General features: G+C 35.0%; 1 protein-coding gene across 5 annotated transcripts in view; it reads right to left on the reverse strand.

The window, feature by feature from the left end:
* Nucleotides 1-22,452, reverse strand: part of LOC115225705 (non-POU domain-containing octamer-binding protein) — a 45,217-nt gene that overhangs the window by 19,223 nt on the left and 3,542 nt on the right. For 2 of the 5 annotated variants that reach the window (XR_003882949.2, XR_005004125.1), the window contains exons 2-9: nt 9,087-9,388; nt 8,897-8,992; nt 8,609-8,805; nt 8,343-8,430; nt 8,080-8,233; nt 7,377-7,502; nt 7,080-7,238; nt 6,927-6,959 (exon numbers count right to left, since the gene is read on the reverse strand). Coding sequence is in view for 3 of the 5 variants with exons in the window: in XM_029796629.2 (XP_029652489.1) it covers nt 1,792-2,184; nt 6,927-6,959; nt 7,080-7,238; nt 7,377-7,502; nt 8,080-8,233; nt 8,343-8,430; nt 8,609-8,805; nt 8,897-8,992; nt 9,087-9,388 (1,548 nt within the window). In the remaining 2 variants the exon portion in view is untranslated. Of the gene's footprint in view, nt 1-1,483; nt 2,185-6,926; nt 6,960-7,079; nt 7,239-7,376; nt 7,503-8,079; nt 8,234-8,342; nt 8,431-8,608; nt 8,806-8,896; nt 8,993-9,086; nt 9,389-22,452 lie in introns of those variants that run through there. The other 3 variants (XM_029796630.2, XM_029796629.2, XM_036514528.1) reach the window with 3 other exon arrangements.

Raw genomic sequence — 22,452 nt, forward strand, 5'->3', positions numbered from 1 at the left:
ATATAATGTATATAGTTATTCATTTTAAATATTTACATTAAAAATTAAAATGTTTCATTGTAATAGCAAATGAAACAATTCCTTAATACCACTTCAGGGTGTGACAAAATGGATAAGCAAGAAATGAAAAGTCAAGCAGTGAATATTTATGATGAGGTTTACAATTCACCCTAATAAACTGCCATTTCATAATCCTCAATTTGCACAAGTTAATGCTTGATGAATACTTGGAGACTAAGATTAGAGAAATTTGCCTTGCTCTCTCAAAGGAGTAATTTTCCCCCACAGTTTAGAAATATCTTAAAATGAATAGAAATCCTAAAATACAAGATTAAGAGAGTGTGTATGGTCCAAGTATCTAAATACTTGTTACATACATCTGCCAAATGTGTCTTGTTGAAAACAAGACTGAGAAATTGTGCACAAAATCTAATTGTATAAAAATGTATTTGGCATGTCATGGAAGGAGAGGAAGGGAAGTTGAAGTTTTTATTTCTGTTTATCAGATTATCACAAGCATTATTTTGAAGCATTAGCTTTTTTCTTTAGAAAACTAATTAAGTATATAAAAACTTTTGAAATGATCAAATACCTCAAGGAAGAGGGCTGGTGTAAAATACACCCACACGTTTAAATACAAGATGTAAAACTATAATGCTACTTTTGGTTTTATCAGGTTACACAGTATAGTTCAGACTTTAAGAGAAGAAAATACACTTCCCCAGAGCTATGACCAGCTAAAGAAAGAATTATTGTGAGGGACTCCTTACCACTAACTATATAAATCTTGAATTGAAATCAGAGAAATCTGAAACCCTGCTAAAAAAAATGGAACAGCAAAGAGGGAGGAGCTAAAGAGGAAACAGCCCAACGATATCAAGTTCTCGACCATGACATGCCAAATCTGAAATCTAAAAAATGTGCTATAAGGAAGCAAATCAGAGAAAAAGAGTGTAATTTTTTCCCCTTTAAAAGATGACCAAACAACCATATTGACAACCAAATTTGATAGTTTAGGAACAAGATCATGTACCGTGTAGCTTCCCAATGCTACAGATGAGCCAGGGATGGCTTCGGGTAAGTGGCCAGAGCTTATAATAAAAGATGGCATCAAAGAACAGGCCAAATTGCAGTGGCTTATGAAGTACATGTGGCTTTTTGCATTTTACTTTTTTCCTGCAAGATCTTTTTAACACTAAGATAGGGAATAATTTAAGGAGCTCACTTATTGAAGTTGCTGCATAAGACAATGACATTACTGAGATGGAAAAACTCAAGTCATTGGCAGTAACACTTAAAGTTGTATTATCTTCAGTAAAGTTCAGTTTATAGGTATAGTAAGTCAGAAATGACAAGATCATCAGAATGACCCAAAAGAACATTTTGCCAAGATAATACAACTTCTATAAAGAAACAATGATTTTTAAAAAATTAATAAATAAAATGGAAAAAAAAAAAAAAATCAGTTAAATCAGGCACAAAATTCAAGTTAAAGGTCACAATGTTTATTAGACGGTTAAGTCGAAATGAATATGACAAAATCAGAGTCATGATGATGAAATCCTTATTTTAGACTATGAATAACCAGTGAAACACTGATATGAAGAGCACAAGGATGGTGACACCAACAAGTAATGGTTTTACTACTGTCCACTACATGATATTAAGTTCTCCAGGAATAAATTGATACATTTACAGTAAAAGTTAAGATAAATGAGTTGCTGTCAAAATAATGTCAATGGCATGGGTGTAAAGTTTTTTTTTGTTTTGTATCATTTTGTTTTTGTTTTTTTAATATCGCCGCATTCTTTTCATCTCAGCATAATCTTCTCTGTTGGCATTCTCTCTGCGTCTGTCCATCATGTTACCTCTGTCAGCACTATTTCCGCTTCCACTGCTTCCACCGCCAGCTCCGCCACTGCCGCCGCCACTACCTCCGCCGCCTCCTCCTCCTCCTCCACCACCTCGCATGCCACTGTTGCCAGCCCCAGGCATGTTCCCTCCCATATTGGAATTGAACAAGCTGGGTGGACCATTTGGTCCACCACCCATCTGACCACTACTGATAGGTGGGCCGCCACCGCCACCCATGGCACTGGCAGCACTGCTGCCCATTCCTGCTGACCCGTAATTGTCAGTACCTCCAAAGCTGTTATCCCCAGGTTGATCGTAGCGAGACTGACGCTGTTCAAGTTAAAAGGGCATATCATCAGAATGAGTAGTAAGATCAAGGGAGATATAAATATATATTTTATAAATATATATCTTAAAATATATATATACATATATATATATATTACATAAATGTAAATTATGTAAATATATATATATATTATATAAATATATATCTTAAATATATATATTATGTAAATATACATATATAAATATACATTATGTAAATATATATTGTATTAAATATATATTATATAAATATATTTTGTAAATATATATAAATATGTAAATATATATCAATATATATTATATAAATATATTCATGCAAATAAGTCTGCAAATATATATTATATATCAAATATATAAATATGTATTTATCATGATTATTATATATATGTAACAAATATATTATATAACAAGAGAAAGGCAAATAGCATTATAGGAAGGACGCATGTAAAACAGTTACGGAATATACTGAATGCTACAAGTCTTAGTAGAGAGGACTAGTGAAATGAAACCTGAAATAAAAACTGTATAAGATTTTAGGTTGGGTGAGTATGGAATCAAATACAGAACCATTATTGAAACAGTCCTATTAAAATCTAATGTCTATTAAGGATATAGACATTTCTCGAAGTTAGTAGTTATAATCAGTAAGGAGCTGTCACAAAATTAATTTAATCAAATCCTTAAAAGCAATTAAATTTACTATGGCCCTCTACTGAAAACCCTTCATAAGTTGAGTTATTTTATTAGCAACTCATTTGGAAGGGGCCAGTTTTGTTTTTATGGAAAAGGCATCCATATGTGACAAAACTGCTAAGTTTTAAATGTTAGTTTGCAGCTACTACTTATAAAAAAATTTTAAAAAGCATCTGAAAGAACAGATACTGATTTAACTTTCAGTAAATATTAAATATTCTTGCAAGTTTCCAATAAGTAGAAAGTAACAGTTTCTGTTCTACAAAAAACTAGTTAGTCGTAAATTGACAGTTTTCACTTTTTGTAACATATCCCTGGAAAAACAAGGCCAACAACTTCAAAACTGCAGTTCAGTGGAAGTTCTCAGGGATTCATTAGACAGGAGTACAAGTGAATTCCAAATACCAGTTTCAATGATAGAACGGTGTTCACAAAAGTGTTTTGTAGAATTTAGCTCTAGATCAACCTGATTAAGTAGATCTATAAGTCGAAATAATTCTTGCCATATCCAATACCTCTTCCAGAAGGCATGAGTAACTTGTCCTTCTTTATAAAACAACAGAAGGGAAATTTGGTGGCTATTTCTAGCAAGCTGTGTGACAGCTTAGAGGGTCCCTCATTAGCTCAAGCTGTCTGAGAGCACATGCAGATTCACAAATTGAGAAGTAAGCTCCGATGTTATCACTTAAAGTACTTGTCTTGATATCTTGTTATTTCTATCTATACATATATAAAAACTGATATATCTATACACATATACATAAAAAGGTGTCCCAAAAACTGTATACACACTTTAACAGCTAATAACTCAATTGTCATTTCTTTTTAGATTTATAATGAAGGGAGCCCGACTAAGCTTTGTACAAAATGCATCTACTCTAATGGGCCACTGGCAGTCAAAGAGCAAAAGACAGTTTAGGAGGGACTTTCAAATATATTCAGCTACATGACTTATCAATCAGTTGAATAAGAGAACAGACGGTACTGCTCAGAATATCCATGACTATCAACAAGTTCCATAAAGCATAAAAGAGTACCAGAAACATATTGCAAGAATTCAAGAAAATTTGTGCCCTGAGTCATGAGATGGGAATTTCAAAATTAAGGGTCCCTTGCATTTTGAAAGGTCTGGAGTTTTCCAAGTGGTACTTGGAAAGATGTGTAGAAGACTAAAACTTTTCAACGAAAGTTGCTTGAATGCGGATACATTTATACCAAATGGCTCCAGTTAACTATCGAAAGTTAGTTTACCAGGAGTTCTCTAAAGTGTGACTAAACAGGATTGATTGAACTGTTCTTTCTTAGTGATACTGTAACGACTCCCATTTATTTGCAATTGCTGCAACTGTGTCAAGGGAAACCTTCAAGAGGACTTTGTAGATGTGGAATTTTATTTCCAGCAAGATGAGGCACCCCCACACAATCCAAGTAATATAAGGGCCTACATTTGATCATAAAGCCTTATTAGTAGAAAACCCTCTGCAGTCACTAGGCTTTGTTTTTTTGTTTTTTGTATGGGAATACTGAAACTTTCAGGTACAAAGCTCATAAAAAGAAAAAACAGAAAAAGAAAATCGAGTGCAACCATTGAACACATCTACACACAAATACCAAACAAAATACATTTAAAATTGACGGATATTTGTTCTCATCTTTGTTGTTAACACGTTTCGGATGATATACACTTCAACCGTCATCATGTGTCTTGGGGAAATTTCGAACCTGGGTTCCCTTTCCTAAGGTATTTTTCATTATTATTGTTATTATTATTCAGGACACTGCATGAAATAGAATTTTGGGGTTAGTAGCCCGCGCTCTTAACCACTACGCCATATGGCATTGTGGTTAAGAGCACGCACTACTAACCCCAAGATTCCGAGTTCTATTCCTGGCAGTGACCTGAATAATAAAACAATAACATCGAAAAATACCTTAGGAATGAGAACCCAGGTTCGAAATATCCCAAAGACACCTGATGAAAGTTGGAGGGTATATCAGCTAAAACGTGTTAACAACAAACAAGATGAGGACAAATATCCGTCAATTGCAAATAATGTACATAATTCCTCATCTCTTAAATATAGGAACTGCACCAAACAAAATGTTTCAATATTTGCTATTCCACCAGTTCACATTATGAGCTTGCATGTGAACCAGAATGTTCAGTTTGAAAACAGGCATTCACAATTGAAATTTTGCCTACAGATTCTATTAAATTTTCAAAATGTATTTTAATGAACACTAACTTTATAATCCTCCAATGTGTGTGTATACATTTTTGGTGGGATACCCTATATATATATGGACAAATTCAACTTAGGTGAAGATTTCAAATCCTTATTGTCAAACAAAATCATGGTACAAGAAAGAAAAAAAGTAAAGACAACAGCTATGTTCCTAACTTGGTCATTACAAATGATAGTTTTCAGATGACTTGCAGCCAAGATATTATAGACAATTTATCGGTACAAATATGATCGACTATGTTATTATATATAACCAAATATATTTCTATTCACTAAATACAACAAATGGAAAAGATTAAGTGAAAGGTTCCAAAAGAATTCAAAAAAATATGTAATATTTTAAAGAAACATCAATATAGATAATAAAACAGGAACTGGTACTGGCTCATTTACAATCAATAATAGACGTAGTCACAAATAGCTACTCGACTCCTCTACACACTTTTATATAAAAAACAGTGTGCGGAGTGCATGCATGAAAGAGCAATTATTTAACACCCGTTACTATTACTTTGGAATAGGAGGCAATGCATGCTTTTTTTTTATATATATATCTGAAAGTCACTCTACATGAAGCCAAAATACCAATTGTCCCAATGAAGTTTTCCCAATAGAACACAAGAAATGTAATAAGTGTCAAATATTCACTTTCATGGAGTTTATATTTGAAGAGCATCAAACGTGTTGGAGAGTCCCATAGGCAACCGTTGACACATTTCATATTAAAAATGAAGTTCAAGTGAACATCCTAATATTCTATTCAGTTTTATTGCAAAGAACTGAATTAGATGGCTTCTTGGTATCGCCAAAAAAACACCCACAGGGGTTTTATACCACCAAGATCATTTTTACACTGTGATAAGAAAGATATCACAGAAACAAAATATTGAATTACAAAATTTTGATTAAAGCTGTATTAAAAAATACATAAATTTGTAGGATAAATAGAGTGCGCATAATAGGAATTGTTTTTACAGCATGTGCCAAATCAATTTATTTTACTGAAGTTGTTTTGTATTAGCGGTACACAAGTGGAGATTTGATACAATTTTACATATAGAAATGTGATAGTATAATTGAATAAGTTTCACTTAGGTGAATTGTCCTGGAGAAACTCACTAAGAAAGTATATGAAATTACTCAAATAGCAATTGATATATGGCCTAGAACTAGCAATGTAAACCAGGTTTATAAATGACTGCTATTTATATCACAAGATTAAACATTGTCAAGTGAAGACTGAATCCAACACGAGTCTACCAAGACAACTATCATAGATTCCACATGATCGGAGTCAATGCTTACGTCACAATACTATAACCCTAACTGAAGTGGGGGTAGGGAAAAACAAACTTTTCTTTACATCAAGTTCAGCAGCTTGGATTTGGTCAACACATACAAATCAATAAACGTTATTTTAAAATAGATTTCTTGTTAAACAAATCCTAGATAATTTATATGTGGAGATGAAGCTGGAGTTTATTTTTCACAATACTATAAACACAATTATGAAAACTGACCAAAAATGGTCAGGATTTTTTTCTTCTTCCCCGGTACTGATTTTGGTTGTTTCAGCTACCAATTTTTTTTTTTTAATTCTCCAACTGATTGGGGTGAAATTGTGTAAAGATGAGACACAAGACCCAAGGACCATTAAAAAGAGAAACTTGTATAGCTACCGCTCTAAATTACATATACAACTTCAATGTACCAGGATATTTTTCAATCCACTTGGAGGTGGGGGGGATTTTTGAAAAAATTTATAGGTCCTTTAAATCAGCAACTATAAATAAAATTTTCACTTACCATTCTGTTGGGGACACTTTGATTCATTTTAACCTAAAAGGATACAGTTAAATATATAAGCAAAAGTAAAACATTTATTCAAGTTTTTATTTTAGTTCACATAAAACCCAAGAATGAAAAGAAATTCGAAGAAAAGAGTTATGTAACATTTACCATAGAATTTGCAGTCATTCCTCCACCCGTTGGGCCTCCACCCATATTAGAGTTGCTAGTATTGCCACTGCCACCAGGTCCTCCACCCATGTTCTGTCCACCCATAGGTCCTTGGTTACTGTAATTGTAACCACCACTCATACTTCCTCCACCAGTCATCTACAAAATGAAATCAATTGTCAGTTATCTACTCTTCAGTTCAAAACAAACAAGCTCCACTTGTGATACAAATATGCAATATTTAAAAAGCACTGAGATTATAAAACCCATTGAGCTTTCATTAAAAAAAAAATTTACCTGATTCTGGCCAGGTCTGTCGAGTCCCATAGCTGCAGGAGGTGGGGGAGGTGGTGGGAGAGGAGGTGCACCAGTGTTGGTGTTTCTACCTCTCTGTTGATTATCATTCATTGCTGGACTACCACCCTACAGAGAAAATAAATGCTAGTTTAACTATCAACAACAGACTTGTTACTATTACTGACATCACTGATCGCATGCTACGACAGCCAATGAAAATACACCAAGTTTTTAAGTGGAACAAGAAAAAAAAACCTGCTTCCATACATCACTATTTTAAACTAAACAAAACATTTCTGGTGACTTATGTAATGTATTGTAGCAACTAACATAATACCATCTTTATTATATAAAGCACTGATAAAGTAAAGTTCCAAGAATATGAAGCTATTTGAACCAAGAGAAAGTACTGAAATTCCAATCAAGTTAACTAGTATTTTTTAAGTATAATAAAATTCTTAAACTGATTAAATTTTTTAAATGTGAAAGGTTCTGAACACAGAACCTCTCTATATTCTTATAATTCCTTACATTTTTCTAAGAACATTTTTGTAAATGAAAAAAGCATGAAATTTGAATGAAATTCAAAATGCACAAAAAACAATTTAATATAATTCAAATTTTTCTGCATGGGCTGCAGGACAAACATAGGTCAAGCGGAACAATTCAACTCTAAAATTAAAAAATAGAAAAAAGCACTTGCCTGTCTTCCCATCATATCCCCTGGCCGATCCCTACCCATAGATTCTTGTCCCATTTGTCGACGACGAATTTCCTGGGATCTCAACAGTAAATCTGTACGCCTTCGGTCGTCTTCTTGCCGTCGCCTTTCTTCGTCCTGGCGCCTGTTTGGATATCAATTTAAGAGAAAATTTATATAAGTAAAAATTGTCCAAACTTCTGAGCAGAAAACGATACATTCAGGCAATTAAGTTTTTCGTATGGAAAAAAAAGAAAACAATTTACCTCATTTCTAATTCTTGCCTACGGCGAATTTGTTCTTGTTGGCGTATTTCTTCAAGTCTTCTAAGTTCTTCCTGCTGTCGCAGTAAGTCTTAAGGGAAAGTACAGTAAAAGATTATTGAAAATTGGCTGCAATGAATAAGGACAACACACACTACACATTCTACTACATTACCTGTGCCCACTGATGTCAGTTTCTATACAATCAGGTATTCAACAACACATATCTGAAAAGGGAGGGGAAATCAACACTCAAGATAAAAACATACCTTGACGGATCATTTCAGCTTGTTGTTCAAACATTGCATTTTCCATTTCATCTTCCAATTTGAGGCGAGACTCTTCCATAGCTTTCTTGACACCTTCATGCTGTTGTTTCTCAAGTTCTTCAAGTTCTTTCCAGCGCAGACCAAACTCATATTCAAAAGAGCCGGGAGGTGCAAAGCGGGGTTCTGATTCTCTGTCCCTGTTATCATTAAGGTAAATATTTAGTAACGAGTATATTAAGAAAAAGTTTACGAGTAGGCTAGAAATACAAGAAAATTCGGAAAACTCACTTCTTGTAGGCATCAGTTTTATTGATGAACTTTTCCGGATATCCATCTTCTTCGTCCTTTTGGTCAAGGGGTTCGACTGTCACTGGACGTGGAGCACTATTTAAAAGATGATGAGTTAAGATTTCAAAATTGGCAAGACATTGAAAATTGTCAACATTAATAAGAAAGAAAAAAAAAAGAATTTACTTACGATGACAGAAGAAAAACACCCTCAGTTATTCTTTTATATGCGGCTTGAGCACCAGGTTTTCTTGCAAACTCTACAATTCCTTCACCTGTTGGCCGACCTCTATCATCAACTATGACAACTGCTCGTTCAACCTCACCAAATTGGGAAAATGCTTGATGTAACAATTCATTAGAGACGTGTTGTGATAGATTTTTCACTTTTAAGGCAGAACCTAATGATGCATAACGAACACGCAGTGTTCTTCCTTTGCGTTGCATGCCATCAAGAGCAGCTTTTGCGGCTTCTGCATTGTGACGATAATCCTACAGAAAAGAGGAAGATAAAATGGGGGGGGAAATATTACCAATAAATAATTTGAACTACATCTCACAAATTCTCTATTAATTGCCTATAACAGCTGCAATATTCAAATTAGAGCAAGTGCAAACCCTAACTCATTTTTGTACTAACATTGCCTTGATGTTGGAAAGAGTCCAGCTATCAAAGTCTGATAAACTTTTGCCAAAGTCAAAATAATGAGTTATTGATCAACTACATAAAGGAGCAATCTATGTATTTAAAAATAAAATTTATCAGATAACTACATATTTGTTAAGTGGGAATAAATGGCATGTGTAAGAGGTTATTACCAACAAAAACAGTATGGCATTTTGTCATCATAATTGTGTGTTTAAGCCTTCAATAACTTCCTAAACAAAATTATATATTTCAGGTGTTTTGCTTACTATTAACATTTAGAATTTATATAATACCGTTGGGATATATTCAACAAATAATCATGTTTATGCATATGTTTTTATAGCATAATATCTACTTTTGATTGAAGTTGAAACAGCTTTAAACCTCAAAATTTTTTTCTCAAATATTTGTAAGCTGTCTTCTAAATCCACACCATGTTTAATCAAGATATATTTTACTATTTTCCACGACACATTCAATCTTACAAAGCCATTACTTTTCACCAAGACTACAAAATGTATTCGACGTTTGTTATGGCCATCTCATCTGAAAAGCCACACTAGTGTTATCACATCAGAGATTATCAAATTTTACCGTGAATTGAAATATTAATGAAAGCAAATAATTCATTACAAAGGTGGAGTTTAAAAACATCTTGAAATCTATCTGTATGATGATACACCACAAACTATTTTATCATCTGATGTTATTCATCAGTATGAAGTTCTCCATAACAGAATTCTAATTCAGTTTTTAGGTGTCTGTATGTGCACACATATACATACACAAATACATATTCAAAAATGTGTCTGTATTTACACACATATACATACACAAATACATATTCAAAAATGTATATTGAGAGAGGAATAGAGCTATAAAGATATTTTAATATGCCTCTATATCTCATTTCGAGTTGAATTTAACCGAGAATGCTAAAGCTCGAGATATATAACCTTAAAATTACGTGTGCCTGATTGCTGGCAACTTTCCAAAAAAGAGACTTCACATTTTTCACTGTCTATAACCTCAAACATACTTTCCACCTCACCACACAACAGTTCTAAAACACACTATTCATATCTTGTCAACACAGCCACTCATTTCCACTAGCCTCATCATATTCAAGTAAAAATCTAGAACACTGATGCATCAGTATGAGATAAAAGTTTTTGTTTTATCATGATTTAAACTATTAAGATGACCAACAGAGCCATTTTCTATATATTTAACTAGCAGTATCGCCCGGCGTTGCTCGGGTTTGTAAGGGAAATAACTATAGAAGCATTTTTAGAGAGTTATAGCCAAAAAATGGGGGGGGTGATGGGTTTTTTTTTTATCGTTGACTCATCGTAGACATTTTTAGAGAGTTACTTCCCTTATATAATAGCGAATAAATGCATTAAAATGGGGGAAAATGATGGTAAATTATTTTTAAATCGTAGACTCATGCTAATACCCAAAAGATACACGCTTTTGGTTACACTGCACCGCAAAATGTGGGAGTAGTTAGGAATCTAAATCGTAGGAGACAGACACACAACTTGACTTTTATACATAAAGATGAACTATGCAGAAATCCTAATACTTCATAAATACAAAACCAGAAAAATTTACGCTGAAATCAGTATTCAACAACAAATTCTGGATGTGATAAATTTTTTTTTTAAAGTACCACAAGCTTCTGAAAACAGAATCAGCTATAATTATATTCAGTATTACAAAGAACCTCTATGATTTTGTTAATATTTATTAAGAGCTTAATTTTTTTTAAGGCTAAATTCTTATTTTTACTCATATTTGTTGATACATCAACATACTTGATTTATAACAAAGTTTTTTGAGTAACTACTCATAACAACATTCTTAAACAGAAAAATAGCCGTAGTTTCTTGAATTCCTAATTTGACCATATGCTTTAGGAAATCAATCACCATCAGACATCCTCTTTCTATGTTGGCATGGCCTAGGCCTGTCAACATTTAAGGGATACTGCTCCCAAAAACTGGTTGGTGCATGTTCTTGTGCTACCAACACTAAATTGGCTGAAATCCAACACCTTCTCTACTGATTGTCCTATCACTTTACACTTGTGCTGCTTACATCTTTGTAGTACCAGCCCAAGGGAAATTACCTCACTCATCTGCAGAGGGAGCACAGAAGGTTCAGTTGAAATATATGTAAAAACCTTAAACGAGTAGAATTCCTTAGACATTATGTCCTAAAAACCACAAGGTATTTATGCTGTACATAGACTACTATATGCACACAATATTGGCACTACCCTACACGACACGAGTTCAAGAAATTAAAAGTACACTTCAGTAATTCTTATTAGAAACAAAAATTAAATGCAGAAATATACTCTATGAATGAATGCATTTATGGATTGAGTACTTTGTTGTGCCATCTCATCATCTAAAACATTTTAATTAAGTTCAAATGAATTTGATTTATAAATTAAATTGAAACTATACTATTTCTATTAAAACATCATGTCCTAAAAATTAAACAAAATCAGTAGCCATTTAAATTCAGATATTTTGAGAATTGAAACTCATGAAATGAGGTCACTATTTTTCTAAAAGCTGACCTTAGAAATTAGAATTCTTGACCTTGAAAATCAAATACAAATTAGAACCTAAGAAGGATGGAATTGAAAAACTGTTAACACAGGGATAACTTTTAAAACTAATGACTTAAAATATCTTCCATTTTTTTCTTTTCAAATGAAAAGCAAGTAAAAGTGATTCAGGAATGGTTTAGACAATTACATATATGGAGGATATTTTTTTTATTCTGCCCATCTAACAGCAAGTAATTTCTCATCTCCATTTAACCCATTAACAACTAAAACACAGGAAAGAAAAGTAGTCTATTTTTTGATGAATCACATGTAATGCTCAGAAGAACAAAGCAAAAGTAATGGTTGTCACAAGACATTATGGTTGCATAAGTATTCTAGCAGCTTTAATACACACAAGATGGTGATTTGGCACTAACATTAGCACAACAAAATGCCTTGAAGTATTTAGTTCATACTCTTTACATTCTGGGATCAAACCTGCTTGTCAATTGTCATGCAGCTTTTTGAGAACCAAAAAAAAAGTTACTACTCTAGTACTAGATTCAAATTAATAGTAATAATAGTAATTGATGACCAGGTTTCTCAGCAAGACATTGAGAACTTCTTGCGACTGAGGATAAATGACTTCTTTCTTATATTTCAGTTAAGTTGTTAATAGTTAAATGTAAACTCCAAACGCCACAGTATCTTAGGAGCAGCAACTTTAGGTATCATTAGCTTCACAAGAGAATATCATGTTGTATCAATCTTAAAATTTAATGAGGGTATGTGATGCCCCAGTCATCCTAGCCAGAATGGAATTTGACAGAAGACAAGCACACATCAATATTTACTTGGGTGTCTGTAAAGAGTATATTTATGAAATTCACTTCTCAACTATATGGTTTAAAGTGTAATCCCATTACATGGTATGTTGGGAAAGTTTTCAGCAATAAGTCTCAAGTTAACCACAGCTCTAACTAAATTTTTGTAGATGGGAACTATGTGTGCACATGAACCATGTCTGCACTAATATCAATGTGGACAGCAATACCAACTGTTCTGTATCTTAGCACTTTCAAACAATGGGATAAGCATTTATACCTCAAGAAATCTTGTCCAATTCCTACCAGCACAGAAAAGGGACAAAGTGTAATTAAAAATCATTTAATTTTCGGTGCAAAGTACCTTGTATTACAACAACATTCATGTCAGGAAGTATAATTTATTTCAAGTAATATTCATAGCCACTTCAACATGGCTGTCCATCCAAATGGACTTCGCAATTTTTTAAGCCCCAAAATACATCCCAACCAGCTGGTTATTTCAATTAAAATTAGATTGTAAACAATGTTCTGGGCTAAGTAGCCCACCCTAAATTTCTTTTCCAATAGAAAATGAGGGATTTTTTTTTAACATGAAAATTTACACATCTTTAAAAAAAAATCGACAAATGGGATATCTGAAATCATTCTCCAACCACAATACAATTGCTCCCCATCCCCATATTTAACTATACTTTTTTTTAGAAAGATTCTGAAAATGTTATTTATGTTGCTTACTTCAAATGCAGAGAAGTAGAGACATCTGAAATAGTCAATGTTACTGCTTGATGTCACAACTCTGTACTACATAAATGCAGAACATCCAAGATCCTAGAAATAGTGGGGGGATTTTTCTTCATGAGCACGAGATGGTCTACCATGACACCAGACTTGTAAAAGTTAAATCTCTTAGGGATATAAGTGTCTATAGGATATGTCATTTAACTTAATTCCCTAAGTCTGCCCCACACAATGCAAAGTGAATCAAGCATGTACTAAGAAACCTGGAAGAGGCAGACGAAATTAGGATGGTTGAGTAAAGATACTTTGAGAATATGGAAATGGCAAGGAAGAGAGTGCACAATATCATTTGCTCAAATAGCTGCTATATTATCAACAGTTTCTCTCTATTCAGCTGTTAATTCATTACTACCATGTTGGATGTAGGCCTATTCTGCTCACAGGAGGCAACTGATACATGATGGAACTCAAAACACTGCTAAAGTATCTTGTTCCAAAGCACTAAAACTTTTGTCAATTCATTATATTCATGTGTATGTAAATGTGCTTTGTACAAGTGTGATTAAAGCGTGATCTTGTAAGCATGACACTACTTAATCACATATTTGCATGTAATATCACAAATGTGTTTGTGTGCTGCTATTGTCGTTTAGCATAAGATAAGTTCTGGTCATATAAATCTACCATATAAGGCATTCACTTCAATCACAACTATCCCAGCTTTTTTATTCTAGTATTTGGAAGTGCATTACCCCTGGTGACAGGGATAGGCAGATGTGGCTGTTATCTTTAGTAGGTCATACAACTATGTAGACTCCACTACTGGCTCAAGTTTGTGGGCGTTTTGTTGTTGGATACCACTACTTTTAATACTTCTCATACAACGCAACAAAACAGAAAAATAGGCTACAGAAAGAGTGAGTATCACAGAAAATGAAAGAAATAGTAAGACACTGTAGAAACTATGTGATTAGAGTTCTTATTGGTCATTTGACCAGCTAGAAATGTCATCATGTAAGACAAGTCAGTTGCATGAACAAATGGTTTTCTTTCTCTCCAAACATTGCTCATCCACTAATCACTTTACATACCATATTAGGTACATTTTATTGTAGCACCAGTACCAGTGGAATATATAGGGTTGAAGGGGGTGGTTAAAAAAAAAAAAGATTATATGATAGGAGAAACCAATTCATGTGAGGAGAGTGTAAGCGGCAGAAATGGAAGATAGTGTTGTAAGGAGTAAGAAGGAACAGTAACTACAAAGAATAGAGGAAGAGAGAACATGCAGAGACTGAGAATGGTCAATGGTATAACTGTCATCAATATGAACTTGGCAGAGGAGGAGGTGGGCTGGAATTGAGGATAAAGGTGGTAATGTTAAAGGAGTGATCCAAGAGAAGTGAAGTAGTGACAAGCAGTACAGAGGATAAGACTATGGACATCTATGTCTGCAAATTGGAGAACATGCTATGCTTGGGGTTGTATTGGATGCCATACAGCTGATGTAAACCTTTGGTACACAGACGTGTTCAAGGGGTATTAGTATCATACAATTCAATATAATATCTCAAGATACAAGCAGTGGTAGACAGGGTTATTGAATATAGACAGATGTAATGTTTTTTTTCTAAATTCAAGGCACTATAGATAGAAAAGACAGGTGAGGTGATAATGAATAAGCAAAAAAGCCAATAACAAATTCTCTCTGTTTAATGCTGCATATATCCTACTTATCCTGTAGTTCAGTTGTGCAACTAATGCACTTAAGTTCAATTCATTTCTTTGTAACATTCTCAAATCCTCTGCACTCAAGGACCACACATTAAACTTAGCAGACAAAAGCATCATACACCCTGCCCTTCACTCCTAGAAAAAAAAGCTTTTGTTATAAGCAAAGGTAATAATTCTTTCAAGCTTCTCCAACCAGCTTTACTTGAGCACATTTCCAGAACACCTACCCATAACTGCTAAGTGGATTATAGTCTGCACATGTTAGTGTACCCTACGACTGAACCTCAAATTATTAAAGACAAAGGTTGACCATAGAAACATATAAACAAACTTAAGTGATCCAATGCTCTGATGATGGCAAATAAACATTGTATACACATATAAACAAATTCACACGTACATATGACAGTGCATAACATGTATAAAGTGGCACAAATAATATAACGAATTTAGCGTGGGGAAGTGGAATATCCAAAGTTTCGGTCAGAGGCCTTCTTCAGAATTAGGATAACAGGAGTGGAGAGGAAAGACAACAGTTTTACATCCTCTACGTGAGAGGATGTAAATTTGTTGTCTTTCCTTTCCCCCGCTTCCTGTCGTCCGAAACCGAAGGAATATCTCTTAGCAAAGTTCATTACATTTTTTTCCATATAAGTATTGATGACACAGACCACTAACAGTCTCTTCGAAGTCTATCTCAAACATGCAAACACACGCAATTAAACATGTACATACATACATACATATACTGATATACACGTTTTACGAAGCTTGTAAAGTCGTCGGATATTGGCCTTGAGGCCAATCAATTTATCGAATGGTTAGTGTCGAGGGGCTGCCTTGTTCCTGACAAACCTAAGGTATATTCGATCTTATGCGTGTCTACACACAAATATAGTACGTGGGAAAATGAAAACCCGTTTTTAAATATTTCTACTGAAAGCAATAATCACACTAGATCCTTTATTTTCTCAAGACACTATTATTGCCCTTATAGGTATAATTGTCCCTGGCGAATTAAAATCCGAACCTGAGCACCTCTACCTTATTACCTTGCATTTCAAATTAAAAAACACACCTAGAATAAGCATAACTATTTTTTCAGTCATTTAACTGCGGCCATGCTGGAGCATCGCCTTTAGTCGAAGAAATCAACTACAAGACTTTGAGCTTACTTATTCTATCGACTCCTCTTGCCGAACCGCAAATTGACGAGGACGTAAACACACCAACGGTACTACGCTAGCTAGTCGTAACTAGTCGATCCTTTGTGTTTTTTGTTTTATTTACTGTTTTAAAAAAATGATTTACTTTGTGTTTTATTTACTTTGCTAGGTAGTCGTAGGATCGACTAGTTAGCGCGGATGCGCGAGCGCGCACACCGGGACAACTCTTCTTACGTAGTACCCACACCAACATCATTTGTCAAGACACAAATACATACACGACGGGCTTCTCTAACAGTTTCCGTCTACTAAATCCACTCACAAGGTCTTGGTCGACCCGAGGCTATAGAAAACACTCGTTAAATGTCATTGCAGATTTCTTTTAATTAATTGAACGGACGGACGGACGGACAGACAGAGTTAACCCCGTCGGATCATATCTCAAAATTTATTCAGCCATTGTCATGTTCAACAAACTACACAATCAAGAGAAGGTTAACCGTACACCTGAAAGATAAGTTTCTAATAGCTAAAATTTAAGCTGATAATCACCGAGTTTATTTAACTCGGCACACCTAAGTATTTCTAGTTGGATTTTTTAATAATGCATTGGATGTTAGCACTAACCTTAACTTTAATCTCATAGTTACATCAACATTACATATTAAAAAGCTTTATATATATATATATTTCCTTACTGCCCAGAAGGGGCAAAACATAGAGAGGACAAACAAAGACAGACAGAAGGGATTGAGTCGTTTATATCGCCCCCAGAGCGAAACTGGTACTTTATTTATCGACTCCGAAAGGATGAAAGGCAAAGTTGACCTCGGCGAAATTTGAACTCAGAACGTAACGACTGTTCTATAACTTACAGCGTGCTTCTATATATATATATATATATATATATATATATATATAAATATATATAGATAGATAGATATATAGATATATGTGTGTCTGTGTTTGTACCCCTAGCATTGCTTGACAACCGATGCTGGTGTGTTTACGTCCCCGTCACTTAGCGGTTCGGCAAAAGAGACCGATAGAATAAGTACTGGGCTTACAAAGAATAAGTCCCGGGGTCGAGTTGCTCGACTAAAGGCGGTGCTCCACCATGGCCGCAGTCAAATGACTGAAACATGTAAAAGAGTAAAAAGAGTACAGATAGATAGATAGATAAACCAAGAGCAAGAACTACAATTTAACTTCAATCACTGAACTTATGACCAGCCACGTGCATAGTTCGTAGAATGTTCTGAGTGGGATAAATTTGGGTTTGGCTTTGAACTCCGGCGCTGTATATATTTATGTCGCCATCACCCACTTACGTTTTAGTTTTGTCTATATATCGGATGTCATGTTTCGAAATGACTATTCAGTTTGCATATACTTTTAATGTGTGTGTGTATGTTATAAGAAACGTTTTCCTTTTTACAATGTAGCTTCAAAAAAAAAAAAATTAAGCTGTTCAATTAATTAAAAGAAATCTGCAATGACATTTAACGAGTGACATTTAAGCACTGACAAAGCATACTCGGAATAACCAAGTCTTATTTTTGTATTTCCTCAAATTGTCTTAGCATTATCCAATGAAGAAATCATCATCGTTTAAAGTCCGTTTTCCATGCTAGCGTGGGTTGGACGGTTCGACCAGGATCCGGGAAGCCAGGAGGCTGCACCAGGCACCTGTGATCTGGTAGTGTTTCTACAGCTGGATGCCCTTCCTAACGCCAGCTGCTCCGTAAGTGTAGTGGGTGCCTTTTACGTGCCACCGGCACGGGTAACACTACTACAATTTCCATTTGATTTGGGATCGGCACTTCACACATCTCTCCTAATCCATCAGTAAGTACATGACCATACCAACGCAAACGTCTCTCCTGCACGCCACATCCGATACTTCTTATGTCCAACATTTCACACTACACATCCAGCGGATCATGCTAGCTTCACTTCTATCGAGCCTACGCATGTCCTCCGCAGTCGCGACCCATGTTTCACTGCCGTGAAGCATGGCAGTTCGCACACAAGCGTCGTATAATCTACCTTTCACTCTGAGCGAGAGACCCTTTGTCGCCAGTAGAGGAAGAAGCTTTCTAAATTTGCCCAGGATATTCTTATTCTAGTGGTAACACTCTCTGAGCATCCACCCCCACTATTAACTTGGTCACCTAGGTTGCGGAAGCTATCAACTACTAGTTTCTCCCCCCTGGAGTGTGATGAAATCTTTTCTGTACCTAAAACTAAAAATCACCGAGTGAACCTATAAAGGAGTCTGACTGTCGCCTCTCTGACCTTCCCAGGGGCAAGATGCTTCTTTATCATGTTGTAGCAACTTTCAACAAATAGTTGAAAACATGTTGCCTCCTATTCTCACCACAGCACATTGGCTTCCTTGGAAATTTTAAAACAAGTTAAAAAAACGGGCTTAAGTAGCGAGAGAAGAGATTGTGCAAAATCAATATATTTAGCTACCTCTAAAAACCACTAACATCAAAAGATAACCGTCTCCCCCGACACCTATCAAAATCTGTGAATATACTTCGATAATTTGGTAATGGTAGTTAGCTTAAAGGACCAAGCCGAACACGGCTCCAATGTCTTAGAAAATGAAACCACAAATGACAAAGTTATTTGTTAATTCAATAGAATAAGATTAAAACTAGTTTCATGTTTTAATATCCAATATAGTTTTATGTAGGATATTCGAAGTGTAAATTAAATTTATTTTTAACCCAAATCTAGGTTTAAAAAATTTCAAACAAAGGCTTTATTTAAAATAAAAACCTGAAATAGAACGTGTACTTAAGCACACACACACACGCAATCTGAAATCAATATTATCTGAATGCTATCTTTAAGGTTGATCGAGTAATGTCTGAAGAAGTAAGCCAACATATCTGCCTCGTTCTTCAATTTAGATAACAAGTAGGACACAATGTCACGCCGGATATTTCTGTCGGCGTGCCTCTTTCGGAGACTGAATATATTTATACGACCCAACGAGGAAAAATCGTTACAGTTAAATATCAATTATCTCCGTTTTGCACCCTGCCACCTTTAAAAAATCGAGCCGACATTAGACTGTCTAGTAGTACAACAGTGGTCCCGGTGCGCGCACACACGTACACGCGCATCCGCGCTAGCTAGTCATGACTAGTTGATCCTTACTTTGTGTTTTTTTTACTGTTTAAAAAATTATTTACTTTTTTGTGTGTGTTTTATTTACCTTGTTTAACAAAAATTAATGTGTAAAATAAATTATTTAATTTGTGTTCTATTTATTTTGCTAGGTAGTCGTTGTAGGATCGACTAGTCACGACTAGCTAGCGCGGATGCGCGACTATGCGAGTGCGCGCACCGGGACCACTGTTCTCAAGTAGTACCCAACAGTCGCAATGTACTGTCCTCAACTAGTACCCAACAGTCGCTATGTACTGTCTTCAAGTAGTACCCAACAGTCGCTATGTAAGACGAATTGAATCAAACACTTTCGCCGGTTTACCATAGCAGCACCGACAAGGAGCTAATATATTAAAAAACCATACTTCCTCAATGCTACACGTCTCTTTTACAAGCTACTGCTAAAATTTACAAACATCTATCTACGTCCTACAAAAACAACTCGTCTCTGTGTCGTGTTCAACTGCGCCTTTGTATATCATAATTCCTCCAACTCCACCACCACAGGCTGATATAGTCTTGAGTCCCCATCACCACCACCACCAACTGATGCAATATAATCTGAACATTTCGAGGCGAACTTTTGTCTATCATTTCACACACACACACACATACACACACAACAGACATTTCGTTAATTCGACCCCATATCAGGATGAAATATATAATCAGTAGATTTTTATACTGACGGACTAACCACTAAACATTCTATATATCGTATATCAGTTGGTGCAAACAAGGTAATAAGTGTAACAAGAAGACAATAGTTTTCCCCAAGTTAGTTTAATTAACCTTGACCGATATTAAATAGTGCAATGTCTAGATTACTAATGCTAAATAATTATCATCGTCGCTTTTGGAACCACTAAATGTACACTCGGATGTACGTAGGCCGTAAAAATAAATAGAAAAACTCGAATGGAAATGAAAATTTTTGACATAATGAAACTGTAGAAAATAATCCAATATGGCTCCACGTTGCCGAGAAAAACTAGTTGAGAGCGAGCGTGGCGTCTTGAGTGGAGGCGTTGAGTGTGAGTGGAGTGGAGTGAAGGATGTCGGTTTTTCTAATCGGGAGAAATTCCGCTTAAACTGATTCGATGTACCACAATTTGAGGCAGTATCGAGTAACTACATACATAAATATATATATAGATATGTTATACACACACATGCATATAATTTCCAGCTATATATATATATGTATGCTTTACGCAGAGAGAGAGAGAGAGAGAGAGTGAGGGGGGGAGAAGAGAAAATGTAGGATAATGGCGAAGGGGAGGAGGGAGTAATGGAGTCAAGAAAGGAGGAGGGAGTAATGGAGTCAAGAAAGGAGGAGGAGGAGGAGAAAAGAGGTTCCTTTGTTACTCTCGAGTTAAACTAGGACAAGCTTCAGTTTACTTCGTAAAATTTCTTTATAAACTACATTTTACACTATTTCTACAAGCAGTATTAAATACAAAATTTACACAAACACACACACATTCGTGTGTATACATATTTCATCGAAAATTATTTTGTAAGAAACAAAGTATGAAATATATTCGAGCCAGGCTTTTGTAAACTGTCTGCTTCCAACAGGCATGACTAATGATTCTGTGAGATACATGTTGGGTCTCTCTCACAATAGTAAAATCTAGAAAAACGAATCTGTTTACTACTACTTACTATTTGTAGTAGTAACTATGTAACACAGAAACTAGACCCGTGTAACAACGAAAGCTGTGTGTATGTATATACCTACAATAGCTGTCTATTTGATTTAAGACATTTGAATATCTGAGGTCGGTGATAAAAGGGGGAAAATGGCAGATATGTTTTACATACAATCAGAAGCTTTATTTCATATATCTGCCTGCCTTTTCATAGCACAGAACTGGGCTAGTCCACATTTTCTCCTTAAACTTGCATTTCATGTGGAGTTGAATTACTTCCACATGTGACAGCTCAAGTTCTGTGGGTTCAACAAGATGACGACAGCACATATTTTTTAACACCAATCGGCCAGCAGCCTTTCTTAAAAAGGGTTGCCCAAACCCCATATATTCGCATCTTCTTTATTTTGCTTGTGTGAACCAGACATGTAAGCCGATTCGGACAGAAACTGACTCCCCAGCTAAATAAAGTAACCGAATGGTTGGTTCTTCAATGAGCATGTATGAATGAAAGGAAGGGTTTAATCTCGGCGGGATTCGAAACCGTAATGCAGTGAACCGAAACAACAAAATGCCACAGAACCAACCAACCATCCATCCGATTATCAATTCGCCAACTTGTGAAACACAAGACACACGCACGCAAGCACGAAATCACACAACCAGAGAATAAAAAGTATATATAAAATATATATATATATATATAATATATATATATATATATATATAAACATACAAATAGTAAAAATTTAAGAGGATTAGGCATAAAACTTTATTCAGATGAGAAATCTATGCCAAAATAAATGTCTAACAACTCCTCCTCTATAATAAATATATATATATATATATACATATATATACATATATATAGTTTGGAGTCGACAATTCAGTCATTGCTACTCAGAATTTCTCGATTTATAACCGCAATCATAGTAGCAATGGACTAAGTCCTCCTTGGCTCTCTTCAAACGACATTTTTATTTGAAGCACTGCGGCAGATATAAAATAACATGGCGCAGTTTTATAAGAGCCAAC

The sequence above is a fragment of the Octopus sinensis genome, linkage group LG28 (genome assembly GCF_006345805.1).
Source record: "Octopus sinensis linkage group LG28, ASM634580v1, whole genome shotgun sequence".
Lineage (NCBI taxonomy): Eukaryota > Metazoa > Mollusca > Cephalopoda > Octopoda > Octopodidae > Octopus > Octopus sinensis.